At 41.5% G+C, this 18,252-nt stretch overlaps 1 protein-coding gene and 1 pseudogene across 2 annotated transcripts in view; one reads left to right on the top strand and one right to left on the bottom strand.

The window, feature by feature from the left end:
* Positions 1-1,386: 1,386 nt before the first annotated feature.
* On the top strand, positions 1,387-1,553 carry LOC119528778 (annotated as a pseudogene).
* A 3,522-nt stretch (positions 1,554-5,075) lies between these two features.
* Positions 5,076-18,252, bottom strand: part of SLC25A20 (solute carrier family 25 member 20) — a 46,166-nt gene continuing 32,989 nt past the window's right edge. For both annotated transcript variants that reach the window (XM_037850549.1, XM_037850539.1), the window contains exons 5-9: positions 8,117-8,234; positions 7,310-7,382; positions 6,889-6,998; positions 6,280-6,404; positions 5,076-5,895 (exon numbers count right to left, since the gene is read on the bottom strand). In XM_037850549.1, coding sequence (XP_037706477.1) covers positions 5,833-5,895; positions 6,280-6,404; positions 6,889-6,998; positions 7,310-7,382; positions 8,117-8,234 — 489 coding nt within the window. In that variant the 3' untranslated portion in view covers positions 5,076-5,832. The remainder of the gene's footprint in view (positions 5,896-6,279; positions 6,405-6,888; positions 6,999-7,309; positions 7,383-8,116; positions 8,235-18,252) is intronic.

The following is an 18,252-nucleotide window of genomic DNA, read 5'->3' on the forward strand; positions in this document are numbered from 1 at the left end:
GGGAGACCACATAAACAGAATTTCTGGGGCTACATGCTCATGCCTAAGGCAAGATGCATGCACAGAAAGGGTCAGGGAGGCCCCTATGCTTTGGTCTGGAGTTATTCTCTAAACAGATAGTAAAGATAAGCCCTGATACAGAGCAAAGTTCAATCTGTAAAGACTGGGAAAGGTGTTTTTTCTTTTTTTGTTGTTGTTACCTCCTGGCTATTCAAGGAAAGCTCTGTCATAGTTCTATCTGGATACAAGTTTGAGGAACAGATGCCTTAGAGTCTAAATTCCAGGTTTCAAAATATCAAAATGTCCTGGTTTCAGTAAAAGGTCACAAAACATCAAGTGATGGCCTAGGTAAAGAAGAAGATTAAAGCACTAGAAACCATCACTGAGGAGGATCACACCTGGGACATACCAAAGACTTTTTTAAAGTCATCCTAAATATGCTCAAAGAGCTAAAGGAAAACATAGACAAAGAACTAAAGGAAATCAATAAAATGACAGATTAACACAGAATATCAGTAGAGAGGTGGAAATTATGAAAAGGAACCAGAGTTGAAGATCACAGTAAATTAAAAATTCCCTAGAGAGGTTCAACAATTGGAGCTGACACAAAAAAAACTCAGAGAACTTGAAGATAAGACAACTGAAATTATCCAGTCTGAGGAGAAGAAAGCAGAGAGAATGAAGAAAAGTGAACAGAGCCCAAGGAACCTGTAGGACACCATCAAGTATACCAATACATGCATTGTGGGAGTGCCAGAAGGAGAAGAAAGAAAGGGGCAAAGAGAAAACTGAAAGATATAATGGCTTAAAACTTCCCACATTTAACAAAAGACATGAATATACACATTCAAGATGCTCAATGAACTCCAAACAGTATAAAACCAAATAGAGCCAGAGCACAGCATACTATAATAAACTGTCAAATGCCAAAGATAAAGAGAATTCTGAAAACTGCAAGAGAGAAGTAATGTGTCACATACAAGGGAGCTTGATAAGATTAAGTTTAAACTTTGCATCGGAAACCATGGAGGGAAGAAGGCAGTGGGATGATATATTTTAAGTACTGAAAGCAAAAAATTGCCAACCAAGAATTCTATACCTGGTAAAACTGTCTTTCAAAAATGAGACAGATGGATAGATGGATAGGATAGATAGAATGATATAGCAAATGTGGCAAAATGTTAAATCGGTGGATTTGGGTATTGGGGATGGTGGTGGTGGTGGTACAGAGTTCTCTGTATGGGGTTTGTATTATTTTTGTAACTGTCTTGTAATTTGAAAGTATTTCAAAATAAAAAGTTTTTTAAAACATGAGGAGGAGAGCCACAAGCTGTGTACTGTTTGCAATCCCTGAGCGAGGAGGTTTCTTTGTGTTACAGACCAGCAATGGACACCCAGAAGGACATCAACCCCCAAAGCAACAGCCAATGATCTTTATCTGTGGAGAATGTCACACAGAAAATGAAATAAAATCCAGGGATCCAATCAGATGCAGAGAATGTGGATACAGAATAATGTACAAGAAAAGGACTAAAAGATTGGTGATTTTTTGACGCTCAGTGAAATGTGAATTCAGAGTAACATCTTCACTTGTAGTTGAATTTGCCATTAATGTTTCACATTGTATAGCTTTTGGTTATGATGAATACAACTACATATACACAATTTCATTTTATCTCATTTTAAAAACCATATTCTATTTAGATAACTATTAATATTTTATGTAGAGAAATTGTGTTTTTTTGGTTCAATTACAATTTAATTTTATTGTATATTTAATCTGACACGTGGTAAGGTTGGAATTGCTTTTCCTAAACCATACTTTTAATCCAAACCTGAATCACTGGGTCTTTTGTCAAAAATACAGGTTTCTAGGGCACTTTGAGGGTCTGATTAAGTATGTTACTTGGAAGCTACGGTCCTCCATCACCAGTTTACAGAGTTTGCAAACTCTGCAGTGTCATTTGGTAGAGGGTATACTAGTGTACTTGCTGTCAGTGTGCATATAACACTGACTTCTGTTTTCATGTATTACTGTATTTCTACATAAATGCTTGGTTAAGATCTTGGGAGAGAGAAGAGAAACTTTAATTGTTTTTTTCTAATAAACTGCTTACCAACAATTGTGGGGGGGGAGGGGCATGAGGAAAAGATTAAGGCATTCCCAGCTAAAAGCTGAGGGAGTTCGTCATCGCTAGAGTGGTCCTACAAGAGATGCTAAAAAGAGTTCTGCAGGTTAAAAGGAAGGGATAATAGACAGTAGATCAAAGCTGCATCAAGGAATAAAAATCTCCGGTGAAGGTAACAACCTGGGTAAATATAAATGCCAATACTATTGTGTTTTTGGTTTGTAATGCCACTTTTTACTTCCTACAGTATCTAAAAGGGAAATGCATGAAATATAATGATAAATCACTGGTTTGGGACTCAATTTATAAACATGTAATTCGTGACAAGAACTACATAAAGGTGGAAGGATGAGGGGGACATAATTTCTACATACTATTGAAGTTAGGTTAGTATCAAAGCAAACAAGATGGTTATAGATTTAGAATGTTAAATTTAAGCCCCATGGTAACTACAAATAAAATATTGGAGAATATGCAAACTCATAGACAAGAAACTTAAGAGTACAGGTTGCCAGGGGCAGGAAATAGGGGGGATGTGGAATTAATGCAAAACGTGTCAAGTATCTGTTTGGGGAGATAGGACAACTTTAGTAATAAAAGGTAGTGAAGGTACTGCGATATTTGAATGTGATTAATCCCACTGAATTGTATGCTTGGGAGTGGTTGAGATGGGAAAGTTTATGTTGTATGTATGTTCCCACAATTAAAAAAAAAGAAAAAAGAAAGAATAACAAGAATGACAATTAAATGCAATAGATGATCCTGGATGGGATATAGCATGGGCTCTAACAAGGGAGAAGAAAAGCCTCGAAAGGATGTTATTGGAATGCATGAAAAAATTGGGATATATACTGTCAATGTTAGATTTCTTGAAATTGATAACTGCACTTAAGATTATAAGGGAATATCCTTGTTCTTAGGAAATGTACATGGCAGTAGTTAAGTGTTCAAGGAGCTGATGTATACAACCTACACTCAAGTATTCAGAAATTAGATAGATAGATAAAAAGATAGGTGGATAGAATGACACCGCAAATGAGGCAAAATGTTAGTTGATGGAATGGACATCTGGGGAAGGTAGGGGTATGTTGGAGCTCTCTGTATGTCCTATTATTTTTGTAATTGTCCTGTAAGTTTGAAAGAATTTCAAAATAAAAATTAAAAAATAAAAGTGATACTGAGCCATGAGAAAAGGCTGGAATGCAAATGCACTTACAGGGCAAAAGTTGAGGTTTCAGGACAGTCTAAAGGACTGAAAGGTGCCAAGAAGAGCTTCAGGAGACGCGTATGTGGCCATCTCCAATCAATGAGAGATTAAACAAAGACACCCCCTGGCATGAAAGGGGGCATATTTAATACCGAATTAACCTTCCCCAGCAGAAGGCAATAATTTTCAACTTTAAAAAACGTTATTTTCTACTTGGCCTTGTTTCCTATCTGGTCATCAAAAAATATCCTCCCAGGAATAAAGCCTCCTTCCTTAAACCCTTAAATTGCCAGTGTCCTGCCAGGTTGGTCACACCCCCAACTCCCAGATGGTGGTGAGTCCCTGCCCCTCTCACCCATTCACACAGAGTGATGGTTGTAAAACCAAAGTCCAAGGGTCTCTGTGTAGTTGCAGTAAGGCAGGATGTGCCAGCAGAGCTATAACTGTGACAGCCAGACAGGGGACAATGCCAGAGAGGCCCAGCTTACACAGCCTCAGCATGCTCTCCCCTCCAACAAATGAAGATAGTCGGGCTTGTGACTTTCCACCTCAACTTCCTCACCTCTGGCTGTACCTGGACATCAACTTTGGCCAGATTAGTAAAGCCAGGCTAGACACGTCAGATCACATGGTGACCCCAAAGCCCACACGGACAACCCAGTATTGCTTTTGCTCTTTTTAAAACAACTTACTCTCCATCTGTTGGCTCAGACACCCATGTTGCTGAGCAGAAAGGGGAATGAATAAAGGGATGGGAGGCAGGCTGGGTCTTGTGGGGGCCCACATGCCAGGCCTATACTCAGACTGTGGAAAAAGCTAACAATCAGGTTGTACCATCTCACCCACCCTCCCTCCAGCAGCAGGGACTGGGGCAGCCAGTGAAGGAAGGACAATATAGCACTTCCTCCTCTTTCTCCTGGTGTACTGGTTTGAACGTATTATGTCCCCCAGAAAAAGCCATATTCTTTGATGCAATCTTGTGGGGCAGACATATTAGTGGGGATTAAGTTGGAACATTTGGACTAGGTTGTTTGCATGGAAAAGCACCCCACCCAACTGCAGGTGATAACTCTAATGAAATAATTTCCATAGAGGCATGGCCCCACCCATTTAGGGTGGGCCTTGATCAATGGAGCCATATAAATGAGCTGACGGGCAGAGGGAACTCAGTGCAGCTGTGAGTGACATTTTGAAGAGGAGCTACAGCCAAGAGGGACACTTTGAAGAAAGCACAGGAGCTGCAGATGAGAGACAGTTTGAAGACGGCCATTGAAAGCAGACTCTTCCTCCAGAGAAGCTGAGAGAGGACAAATATCCCAAGTGCAACTAAGAGTCACATTTTTGAGGAACTGCAGCCTACAGAGGAACATCCTGGGAGAAAGCCATTTTGAAACCAGAACTTGGGGCAGACACCAGCCACGTGCCTTCCCAGCTAACAGAGGTTTCCCGGACACCACTGGCCATCCTCCAGTGAAGGTACCCGACTGCTGATGTGTTACCTTGGACACTTTATGGCCTTGAGACTGTAATTGTGTAACCAAATAAACCCCCTTTTATAAAAGCCAATCCATCTCTGGCGTTTTATATTCAGGCAGCATTAGCAAACTAGAACACCTGGTAAAGCCCCTGCCTAAGAAAATAACTAAGAAAGGAACCTGGATCTCTGACAGCCTCCACCAAAGCCACAGGCTACCTGCAGAAATGGCCGAGACTTGAAAGAAAAAATAATCACACAATGCAAAAATCAGGAACAATATTTATTGTTTCCTGTTAAAATAGGGCGCTCTCATGAGAGGAGAGTATGCAGAAGGAGCCTTCCTACACCCGGGACTTTCTGTTCAAAACTGTCCTCAATGTACAGGAGGGAAAATTCTCCACCTACTCCTGGGAAATTAAGTCTGCTCAAGTTTTATTTCTTGATTATTTGCATGCATAAAAAAATAAAAACCCAAATGTTAACAGGCTAACTGCCCCTCAGCACATCTGCCTAGTCCACACAGACAGACAGACGTGGACCTCAAGTCCAGATCCCTATGTGCAGCCCAGGATTCAGTGGTATCCTGGGAATCAGATGAGTGGCTCTTGGTGAGGACTCCAAGAAGGACCAGTTTTCCTGGTTGAAAACATGCACAGTACCTCCAGTGAGAGGATAAGATTCCCTCTCTAGCAAGCAATATTTTGGGTACTATTGGGTCAGCAGTCAACCAGTGGGCAGTTTTCTGGCCACAGGTGGTGTCTGGTCTAGAAGCTTTACTTCCATCTCCAAATCCTCTTCAGATCCCTTAAATGGACAAGAATGAATTCGAGTTTCAAAATGGCACACCAAGTTATCCAAGGTAGAAAACATCATTAAGGCAACAGTCTCACCGAGTCCACATATACAGCTCTAATTTCACCATTCCCCCTCCCCTCACCCTTGGGGACCTCCCAGTCCTGTCCACTGCTCCTCCTCAGCATCAGCTTTCAGCATCCAGAAGCTTCGAGCAGCCTTCAGCCTCACAAGTTGGAAGTGACCCAATTAAGGAACTTCATGGCAACTTCAAAGCCAAGGAAACAAGCCTGAGAAGGAGTTGGAAGAGAAAAACCAGCAAGAATGTTACTATACACAGATATCCCTGCTTTGTTGGCCCTGTCATGACCAGAACCCCTCCCTACTCCATTCCCACCTTAGGTTAGGGAAGCAAGCTCTCATTCCTAAGAGGGGGAAGAAAATGCATATCCTAATGACCAGGTCAGAAAATCAAATCCCTCACCTAAGAGAACCTCAAAGGCAAATCCCCTGGATAGCTCCAGGAAAGGAAGCAGATAAGGAGACTGGTTGAGGGTAGGATTTGGGGGAAACCTGAGGGAGTCCCTTATCCAATTCCAGGGATGAACAAAAGCAAGCCACCTGCTCTCTGCTCTGGACCCCAAAAGAAAAAACAGCCCCTGCCAACCACTCACCGCATTGGCTGGGAAGGCTCGGATCATCACCGCATTGAACCCTTTATACAAGGATGTAATTCCTTCATCCCGGATCAGCTCCCTTAACACATCTCTGAAACCATTAGGATACTTCCCAGGAGGGGCTGTGGGGGTAGAATCCAAATGTTAAGACTTCAGGAAATTTCCTGACCCGACTCTGTCAACCCGTGTGGGGACAAGCTTGAAGTCAAGTCTTCCTGCCAGGCCACAGAGAGGGCACCTTGCGTGCAGGGCATTCCAGGCCAGCCTACAGAGAACACAGTTCACCTTGGGACAAAGAGGCACAAATGCCTGGATTACTGGTGCTGAAGGAGTAGAGAAGAGGGATGAAGAATGAAACTGCCATTCTGCTCCTGCAGGGGATGGAGAGTGGATGTGACTTCTTATCTAGCTTATTTTGTGTTTATGCCAATGTGAAAATGAGCCTAGGGTTGCTAGAACCCAAATGACTATGAAGAGAACATGGGACAGACAAGTGCTGGGTGCCGTGGAGAATAAGCATCCCTCAGGGCCTTGGGGTGCTCTACTCCAGGGGCACCAGTGCTGGGACCCACTCTGGCCCCATTCACCCCCCTACCTGCCACTCACCAGTCTGGAAGCGAGACTTGAGCACATCTGGGGGGATCGCCACAACCCAGTTGAAGATCCCTGCGATGCCCCCAGCCACCAGGATCCGAGGTGCACTGAGCTCACTGACACTGCAGAACAACAACCACATCCCTGGTCAAAGGTGTGGGAGTGGCATTCAGACCATCCAGCCAGAAACTGGCTGAAGGGAGGAAGTCTCTAGCTGCCACTCCCTGGAAGAGGTTTCATGTGCCTGTTTCACATACTCATCTATTGGGTGAGGCATAGAGTTAAAGTTGTTATCTGGACCTCAGCAGCCACAAGAAGAAAGTAGACCTGGAGCCACAAGCTTGTACCATGTTGGCCTTCAGACCCACCCACAGAAGAGGACAACCCAGCCATGACAGGGGAGACGGCCTCTAAATTTTTCTGTTCTACTCACCTCTTTCCCTCTGGAGTAAAGATGTTTTTCAGCCACTCATAGGTCATGAAATACATACCACTGGCTGGAACATCTGTTAGTGGCAAGAAGGAGGTGAATTAAAGGATATAAAATCCCCAGACATTTCTTGAACTTAGAAGAACAAAGCTTGGCACTGGACCCTTCAAGGTTTCCTGAGAAGACGTTCCTCAGCAGCCCATCCAGTTTGCAATAATCATTTGCAGCTATCAGTTGTTGCTCTGGGCTGACGACTGGTATGAGTGAGTGAATGCCCACAGGGCATCATTTCATCTTTAAAATCCCCTCTGAGTAGGCCCTGCCACCATGCCCACTCCAAGTGGTTATAACCACAGCTACCACATGTAGTCTGCCTCCAAGCTGCCATCTTAGGACAAAGGTGGGTCTGTGTGCCAACATCTCCACCTCTCCCACCACCCCCTCAGTGGGACACACCTCCCCAAACCAGGGAGAGCTCCACTGTTCCTAAGCCACTCCTTCCTCCCCCTTATTTCCAGCCACGATTTCTACCTGCTAGCCACTCCTCTCCAACTGCCAATGTCATAGCTTCCATCCCTGAAGATCTGCAGGCCAGCACTCCCCGAAGGGTGAATGCTCCTCCCCTCCCCCATTGTCCTCATCCGTGTCCATGCCAGCCAATGGCAAGGCTGTCGAATACCAGGACACACGCTGCTGGCCTTGCCAGAGCTGCGGCATGCATGGTGCCAAGGTCAAGCTGGAGATCCAGCAAGACTCTCTGTGGCAGGCCCTCCTCAGGTGACTTCCCAGATGGAGGGTTTCAAATGTTACCCCGCATGAGGGTGAGCACAGTCCCCTTGTAGATGCCTCGGATCCCAGACTCCTGGTACACCTTCTTTGCACAGTCCAAGGCACCAGTATACTTGGTTTTCCCTGAAGATGCCTGAATCTGAGAGGGAGGAAAGAGTCATAAAGTAAGAAATGACTACATCAAAGTCAATAGACCCAACAGGTTACAGAAGATTAGTACAGAAGTGGTTATTATTCATCAGACCAATAAAAGATTTCACTGCCAAATCAACAGTATTTGAAATGTGCAATATTAGGGAAATCAATATGAAATAAGGCTAGGCAAAAATATAAAAAAATATATATATATACATACTGACTAGAAAAAAATATTAACAGAAGAGTTGGAAAATGAATTGAGGAAATCTCTAAATACAAAAGCATTCACAATAAAGCTATTTGGAAAGTCCAGAAAGAAGGAAACAAATACTTTTGTCATTCACTCATTTCCTTCAACAAATATTCATTGAGCACAACTCCATTCCAAGCCATAGCTGGTCATGAAGTTAGGTTAAGAAAAGATGAATAGGTTCTCTCTCTCTGCAGAATGGTAGAATGCTGACTTCACTGTCCTGATCTGCCGCCATTGGGAAAAATCGTCTCCTGTTTTACTCCTTGCAGTTACCATAAATACATAAATGATGTGGATGACTTTAGATCTGTAGACCTTCCTGGATTTCTAAAGACTGGAGCAGCCTTTGATTCAGGGCTAAATTCTCCCCATTACTGAGTGACGCCATTAAAATGGCAACATAAACAGCTAATGAAAACTCCTCTCCAGAGATTCAATGAAAAAAGGACAATTATGAAATGTTTGAAACTCTGGAGGAGGCTATAGACTAGAGAAGGACCCTGCAGATGCCAAATTGAAGAAAGAAAAGAAATATCAGGCAGGAATCTTTCATCCCAGAAGAGCTGGTCCTCTCCCCTCCCCCTCACTTGGGCTCAGTGTGAGAAAGGCACAGAATCAGCAGATGGGACCCCTCCCACCAGGGACACAGATTTTTAAATCTCTCACAGCAGTGGGACATACCCCCACTGTTTGAAGACCTGGAGGACAGAGGAGGACATTTCAAGGCCCAGGTCAGTGAGTGACAAAGAGACTGAGAATGTGGACAGAGACATGTTTCCAGCCCTGGGTCTGAAAACCCTTCCCCCAGCCTTGAGGGAAGCAACAGCCGGGGGCAGTTTCTTTGCCTTGAAGACAGCTGGAGTGCTGGGTCAGCTGAGCTAGTACTTTGCAACAGGTGGAGTCCCACATTAAGCCAGATTTTGGCTGGCAAAGGGAGGACATAGGAATCCCAGTTTCAGCTCACTTGTGCAGGCAAAGCCTATGCTCAGAGGCAAAGCTGACTCTGAGGACAATTAAGTTACCAAACAGCTCCATCTGCTGGACAGTCTGAAAAGTGCAAAGGAATAGAAACACTTTTAAAAAGATGCTGGAATCCAGACTCTTTATTAGGACCACAGGAGATGGTCTACACACCTTGCACAGAAAGCCAGCTCTGTTTTGGCTGAGAAATAAGACAACCCAACTGTCAAAGCAGGGATCTAAAACAAACGTAGGTCTTGCTGACCTGCGGAAAACAGAGCACCCCTGGAAGCAAGCAGATCTATATTACCACACACAGTGAACCTGCTGGGGTGTCCAGTGCCTACCTCCCATCACTGTGGCAGGTCATGGTGGCTGCCTGATTTGGGGGGAATACTGGGGGGCAGAGCCAATCTGACAACTGGCAAGTGAGAGAAAGAAATACAGAGCTCAAAAAAACCCAACAAGAAAACCCAAGGCAAAAGAGAGAAAACAACCTCCAAAAAAACCAATCAGGAAAATTAGATGCCTAGACCTTTTTGGTTAAGAAGGCATTTTCAATACCTCAATGCCAGGGCCAGGCTCATTCCTGGGAGTTGTGTCCCACGTTGCCAGGGAGATTCACCCCTTGGGAGTCATGGCCCACATAGGGGGAAGGGTAATGAATTTATTTATTGATTTGGGCTTAGAGAGACAAAAGCCACATTTGAACAAACAAAAGAGGTTCCCTGAAGGTGCCTCTTAGCACAATTACAGGCAGGCTTAGCCTTCCTTTTACACAATAAATTTCACATGAGCAAGCCTCAAGATTGAGGGCTTGACTTATTACGTATGGGGTTCCTAATTTCATAGCATATATTCCGCCCAAGATAAACAATCACTATCTCACATTACCTTCACTTAGTTGTACCATCATTATCACTCTAACAATAATCATAATACAAAACATCCCAGAGCTCTTATCAGCCGTTGATTATTCATCCCTAGTATTAGTGTAGTACTGGTATGATATTCCCATTAAATATAGTCTATAATATGTAATGGGTAGTTTTTCCATATACCACTCTGTTGCTAAGTCTTTGTACCAGTGTCATACCCTAGAAGTATATCATGCACTGATTTATATCTGTAGTGCTACTCTGTGGGTTACATGCCTTTAACAACCATTTTTGATCATGTTCTCCTTCAATGGGGCACTGATACTTATAATCCCATTAACGAAACATAATCACCCCTGCCTATTCCCATACCTTTAAGTTTACCCTCATTATCATGTCTGTACATATTAGGTTATCATTCCCCCTTCACTAGCTTCTGTCTATCTCTAGGTCCCCTATATTTTATATTATAAGCCAACTGATTTTACATTTTCAGGGAGTTAACATTAGTGATAACATACAATATCTCTCCTTCTGTGTCTGGCTTATTTCACTGAGCAAGCTGCAACCAAAAGAAAGCAGGAGTAGCTATACTAATATTGGACAAAATAGACTTTAAATGCAAGGATGTCATAAGAGACAAAGAAGAACATTATATATTAATAAAAGGGACAATTCACCAAGAAGAAATAACAGTCATAAATGTTTGTGCACCCAATGAAGGAGCTCCAAAATACATGAGACAAACATTGGCAAAACTGAAGGAAGCAATAGCCATTTCTACATTAATAGTGAGAGATATCAATTCACGACTATCTTCAATAGATAGAACAACCAACCAGACAGAGGACCAGTACGGAAATTGAGAATCTAAACAATGTGAAAAATGTATTAGACTTAACAGACATATCTATAGATTGTTATACTGCAAATTACCAGGATATACATTCTTTTCTAGCACTCATGGAACGTTCTTCAGGATAGATCATAAGCTAGGGCATAAAACAACTCTCAATAAATTTTAAAAGATTGAAATTATTCAAAGCACACTCTGTGACCATAATGGAATGCAACTAGAAATCAATAATCACCAAAGAACCAGAACTTTCACAAATACATGGAGGTTAAACACACTCCTAAACAATCAGTGGGTCAAAGAAGAAATTGCAAGAGAAATCGGCAAATATCTAGAGATGAATGAAAACAAGAACACAACATACCAAAACCTATAGGATGCAGCGAAGGCAGTGCTGAGAGGGAAATTTATAGCTCTAAATGCATACATTAAAAAGGAAGAAAATTGTATGGTATGTGAATATACCTCAATAAAACTAATTTTTTTTTTAAAAAAAAGGAAGAAAGAGTTAAAACCAAAGACCTAACTGAACGACCGAAGAAGCTAGAGAATGAACAGCAAACTAATCCTAAAGCAAGTAGAAGAAAAGAAAAACAAAGATTAAAAATACAGAAAGATTAAAGCAGAAATGAATGATTTGCAGAATGCAAAAACAATAGAGAACCTCTCTGTTGCTCAGATATGGCCCTCTCTCTCTCTCTCTCGAAGCAGTGAACTCACTGCCCTCCCCCCTACATGGGACCTGACTCCCAGGGGTGGAAATCTCCCCGGCAACATGGGACATGACTCCCAGGGGTGAGCCTGGACTTGGCACTGTGAGACTGAGAAAATCCTCTTGATCAAAAGGGGGAAGTGAAATGAAACAAAATAAAAGTTTCAGTGACTGAGAGATTTCAAATGGAGTCGAGCAATCACTCTGGAGGGCATTCTTATGCATTATATAGATATCCCTCTTTAATTTTTAGTGTATGGGAATAGCTAGAAGGAAATACCTGAAACTGTCGAACTGCAACCCAGTAGCTTTGATTCTTGAAGGTGACTGCATAACTATGTAGCTTACATGGTGTGACTGTGTGATTGTGAAAGTCTGGTGGCTCACACTCCCTTTATCCAGTGTATGGACAGATGAATAGAAAAATGGGGACAAAAACTAAATGAAAAATGGAGTGGGATGGGGGAGAGATGGAATGTTTTAGGTGTTCTTTTTTACTTTATTTTTATTTCTTTTTGAATAAGGAAAATGTTCAAAAACTGATTCTGGTGATAAATGCACAACTATATGATGGTACTGTGAATAATTGTACACTGTGGATGATTGTTGGGTATGTGAATATATCTCAATAAAACTGTATTTAAAAAAATAGAGAGAGAATCAATAAAACCAAAAGTTTGTTCCTTGAGAAGATCAACAAGATTGACAAACCCTTAGCTAGACTGACAAAGTCAAAAAGAGACAAGACCCAAATAAAATCAGAAATGAGAGGGGGGTCATTACTGTGGATACTGAAGAAATTTAAAAAATCACAAGAAGATACTATGGACAACTAGATGCCAATTTAAGGAAATGGACAATTTCCTGGAAAAACATGAACAACCTAGACTGACCTGAGACGAAACAAAAGACCTCAACAAACCAATTACAAACAAAAAGATCCAAGCAGTCATGAAAAACCTTGCTTCAAATAAAAGCCCAGGGCAAGATGGCTTCACAAAGGACTTTTACCAAAGTTTCCAAAAAGAACTGACACCATTCCTGCTCAAACTTTTTCAAAAAAATTGAAGAAAAAGAAACACTACCTAATTCATTTTATGAAGCAAATATCACTCTAATACCAAAACCAGACAAAAATACAAGAAAGGAAAACTACAGACCAACCTCCCTAATGAATATAGATGCAAACATTCTCAAAAAAAACACTTCCAAACTGAATCTAAAGACACATTAAAAGAATCACACAACACAAACAACTGGGGTTCATTCCAGGCATGCAAGCGTGGTTCAACATAAGAAAATCAATCAATATAATACAACACATTAATAAATCAAAAGGGAAAAATCCACAGCCAGCAGAGTACTCAACGGAGTACTGAAAGCCTCCCCCCTAAGATCAGGAATGGGACAAGGATGCCTGCTGTCACCACTATTATTCAACATCATGCTAGAAGTTCTACCTAGAGCAATTAGGCAAGACAAAAGAAATAAAAGGCACCCAAATTGGAAAGGAAGAAGTAAAACTGTCATTATTTGCAGATGATAAGATATTTGGAAAATCCTTAGAAATCAACGACAAAGCTACTTGAGCTAACAGACAAATTCAGCAAAGTGGTGGGATACGAGATTAATGCGCCAAAGTGAGTAATGTTCCATACGCTAGTAATGACCTAACTAAAGAGGCACTCAAGAAAAAAATTCCATTAACAATAGCAACTAAAAAAATCAATCACCTAGGAATAAACTTAACCAAGGACATAAAAGACCTCTACACAGAAAATTACAAAACATTACTAAAAGAAATTAAAGAGGACCTAAATAGGTGGAAAGATATTCCATGTTCATGGATAGGAAGGCTAAACATCAAGATGTCAATCCTACCCAAACTGATCTACAGATTCATCGCAATTCCAATCAAAATTCCAACAACCTACACTGCAGATTTGGGAATGTGAGTTATCAAATTTATTTGTAAGGGAAAGGGGCCTTGATTTGCCAAAAACATTTTAAAAGAAGAACAAAGTGAGAGGACTTGCACTTCCTGACTTTAAAGCCTACTATAAAGCCACAGTGGTCAAAACAGAATGGTACTGGCACAAAGACAGACATATTGATCAATGGAATGGAATCGAGAGTTCAGAAATAGACCCCCAGATGTATGGTCAAATGATTTGATAAGACCCCTAAATCTACTGCACTGGGACAGAACAGTATCTTCAACAAATGAGGCTGGGAGAAGTGGATATCCATATCCAAAGGAATGAGAGAGGACCCCTATTTCACACCCTATACAAAAATTAACTCAAAGTGGATCAAAGACCTCAATATAAGAGACAGTACCATAAAACTCCTAGAATATAATGTGGGGAAACATCTTCAATACCTAGTAATAGGAGATAGCTTCTTAAGACCTTACAACCAAAGCACAAGCAATGAAAAAAAAACAGAGAAATGGGAACTCCTCAAAATCAAAAGCTTCTGTGACTCAAAGGACTTTGTTAAAAAGATGAAGAGGCAACCAATGCAATGGGAGAAAATATTTGGAAACCATGTATCTGATAAGAAACTGATATCCTGCATATATAAAGAAATCCTACAACTCAATGACAATAGTACAAACAGCCCAATTATAAAATGGGCAAAACATGAAAAAGACACTTCTCCAAAGAGGATACAAATGACTAAAAAAACACATGAAAAAATGTTCATCTTCACTAGCTATCAGGAAAATGCCAATCAAAACCACAATGAGATATCTCACACCAATTAGAACAGCTGCCATGAAACAAACAGGAAACTACATATGCTGGAGAGGACATGGAGAAATTGGGACTCTTATTCATTGCCGGTGGGAATGTATAATGGTACAGCCACTGTGGAAGACAGTTTGGCAGTTCCTCAGAAAACCAGATATCGAGTTACCATACAATCCAGCAATCTACTTCTCAGTATATATCCAGAAGATCTGAAAGCAGTGACACAAACAGACATTTGCACACTGATGTTCATAGCAGCCTTGTTCTAGTTTCCTAATGCTGCAGAATGCAAAACACCAGAGATAGACTGGATTTTATAAAAAGGGGGTTTTATTTGGCTACACAGTTACAGTCTTAAGGCCATAAAGTGTCCAAGGTAACACATCAGTAATCGGGTACCTTCACTGGAGGATGGCCAACGGCGTCCGGAAAACCTCTGTTGGCTGGGAAGGCACGTGGCTGGCGTCTGCTCCAAAGTTCTGGTTTCAAAATGGCTTTCTCCCAGGATGTTCCTCTCTAGCAAGCTTGCTCCTCTTCAAAACATCACTCACAGCTGCACTGAGTTCCTTCTCTTTGAGTCAGCTCATTTATATGGCTCCACTGATCAAGGCCCAACCTGAATGGGTGGGGCCATGCCTCCATGGGATATCTCATCAGAGTCATCACCCACAGCTGGGTGGGGCACATTACAAGCAAATCTAATCAGCACCAAAATGTCTGCCCCACAAGACTACATCAAAGATAATGGCGTTTGGGGGACACAACACATTCAAACTGGCACAGGCCTTGTTCATGGTTTCCAAGAGATGGAAACAATCCAGTGTGCTTCCACAGATGAGTGGATAAACAAAATGTGGTATATATATATACAATGGAATACTAGGCAGCAGTAAGAAGGAATGAGGTCCTGAAACATATAACAACATGGATGAACCCTAAAGACATATGCTGAGTGAAATAAGACAGATACAAAAAGAAAGCTATTGTATGTTATCACTCATATGAACTCCCTAAACAATGTAAAATCAGTCTTATAATGTAGAATATGGGAGAACTAGAGACAGAAGACAGTGAAGGGGGAATTATTACCTAACATGTACAGACATGTTAATGAGGGTGAACTTAAAGGTATGGGAATGGACAGGGGTGATGATAATTTGTTAATGGGATTATTAAGTATCAGTGCAGCACTGAAAGCGAATATGATTGAAAGGGGTTATTTAAAAGCATGTATCCCACAGATTAACACTACAAATATAATTAAGTGCTTGCAGGATCTACTTTTAAGGTATGACACTGGTACAAAGAGTTAACAACAGAGTGGTATATGGGAAAAACTACCTATTGCATATTATAGAATATATTTATTAGGAATACCTTACCAGTACCACACTAATACTAGGGATAAATAATTGGAGGGTGATAAGAGCTTTGGGGTGTTTAAAGTTATGATAATTGTTTAAAATTGAGAGTAAGGATGATTGTACAACTAAGTGAAGATACTGTGAGACAATGACTTTATCTTGGACAGAATGTATTCTCTGTGAAATTAGGAACCTCCTACTTAATAAGTCAAGCCCTCGATCTTGAGGCTTGCTCATGTGAAACTTATGGCCCTGAAGGGTAGGCTAAGCCTACCTATAATTATGCCTAAGAGTCACCTCCAGAGAACCTCTTTTTTTGCTCAGTTGTGGTTTTCCTCTCTCTAAACTCAAACTGATATATAAATTCATTACCCTCCCTGCTATGTGGGACATGACTCCCAGGGGAGTGGATTTCCCTGGCAACATAGGACACGGCTCCTAGGAATGAGCCTGGCCCTGGCATCGAGGGATTGAGAATGCCTTCTTAAACAAAAAGGGGAAAAGAAGGGTAACAAAATAAAGTTTCAGTGGCTAATAGATTTCAAATGGAGTTGAGAGGCTATCCTGGAGGTTACTCTTATGCATGTCCCAGCTAGATACTCCAAATGGCCACAGTAATCCAAGCCCTAATCCATAGTAGTTCTGAAAATACTATAGAATACCTAGGTCCCTATGTGAGACTCTATAAAAGTTTCACTCACTAAGTTTATTATTCAGAAACTTAAATCCTCCACAGCGTTCCTATGCCAGATAAGTCCCCAAACCCAGAGACAACAGCCTCTTCAAGAACATTAACCAGATGCATCCTCCTTCCCCATAATGTCAACACCCCTTTCAATATGAATAACTTACAGTGGTCATTGCCTAGGTATCTCTGAAGCTTGAAAAAGTGATGAAATGAGAGGGAGGGGTAGCCACAGACAAGACAGGATTTAACAAAGGATTATGAACACTGAATCTTTATATAAATATTTTTTCTTAGTTTCTAGGGTATTAGAATAGCTAGAAGGAAATGATGTGGTAGAACTGTAACATACAACATGCTCTGAAATTTGGTATTTTGGGGTTGCCAGCTTCTTCAGCTCCAAGTCTGAGATATTTGAGGCAAAAAGAAAACCCAGGGAACTCTCTAGCCAGTCTGCCTTCTCTCCAAACTTTCAGTCTTCTTACGTTATATATGTATATAAAATGTTCAGGATTTTTTATTGTACTTAGAGGGAGGAATAGTGGAATAGGCTGTATCTGTGGCCACCCCGCTTGTTTCCACCAAGGATGCCCTCACTTCTGCTTGACCCCAATCCCCCCACTTATGTATTGAAACCCATCATCTCTTGCTCATCCACAGACTGCTTCAACAAGTCTTCCTTTTCTGTCCCACAGCATCCTTTTTTTTTTTTTTTTTGCTTTCTACCAGATCATTCTCACAAGCAATAAAAGCAGAAACATGCTTATATTTATCCCATCTTAAAAACACAAACTTCACTCTGTCCTATTTTCCACATCACTTTCTGTGCTTCATGTTGTTGCTTCACACTGCATCACAACTCTTTGAAAATGTTGTTTTTACACTCGCTATCCCCAGTTTCTCTTCTCTGTTCTAGTTTGCTAATGCTGCCAGAATGCAAAACACCAGAGAAGGATTGGCTTTTATAAAAGGGGGTTTATTTGGTTACACAATTACAGTCTTAAGGCCATAAAGTGTCCAAGGTAACACATCAGCAATGGGGTACCTTCACTGGAGGATAGCCAATGGTGTCCAGAAAACCTCTGTTAGCTGGGAAGGCACATGGCTGGCGTCTGTTCCAAAGTTCTGGTTTCAAAATGGCTTTCTTCCAGGAGGTTCCTCTCTAGGCTGCAGTTCCTCAAAAATGTCACTCTTAGTTGCACTTGGGATATTTGTTCTCTCTCAACTTCTCCAGAGCAAGAGTCTGCTTTCAACGGCCATCTTCAAACTGTCTCTCTGCAGCTCCTGTGCTTTCTTCAAAGTGTCCCTCTTGGCTGTAGCTCCACTTCAAAAGTTCACTCTCAGCTGAACTGAGTTCCCTCTGTCCGTCAGCTCATTTATATGGCTCCAGTGACTCAACTTAGACCCACCCCGAATGGGCAGAGCAACACCTCCATGGAAATTATCCAATCAGCGTCATCACCCACAGCTGGGTGGGGCACAGTCCAAAGAAACACTCAAAGAATTACAATCTAATCAACACTGATAATGTCTGCCCACACAAGATTACATCAAA

The sequence above is a fragment of the Choloepus didactylus genome, chromosome 1 (assembly GCF_015220235.1).
Source record: "Choloepus didactylus isolate mChoDid1 chromosome 1, mChoDid1.pri, whole genome shotgun sequence".
Taxonomy (NCBI): Eukaryota; Metazoa; Chordata; class Mammalia; order Pilosa; family Megalonychidae; genus Choloepus; species Choloepus didactylus.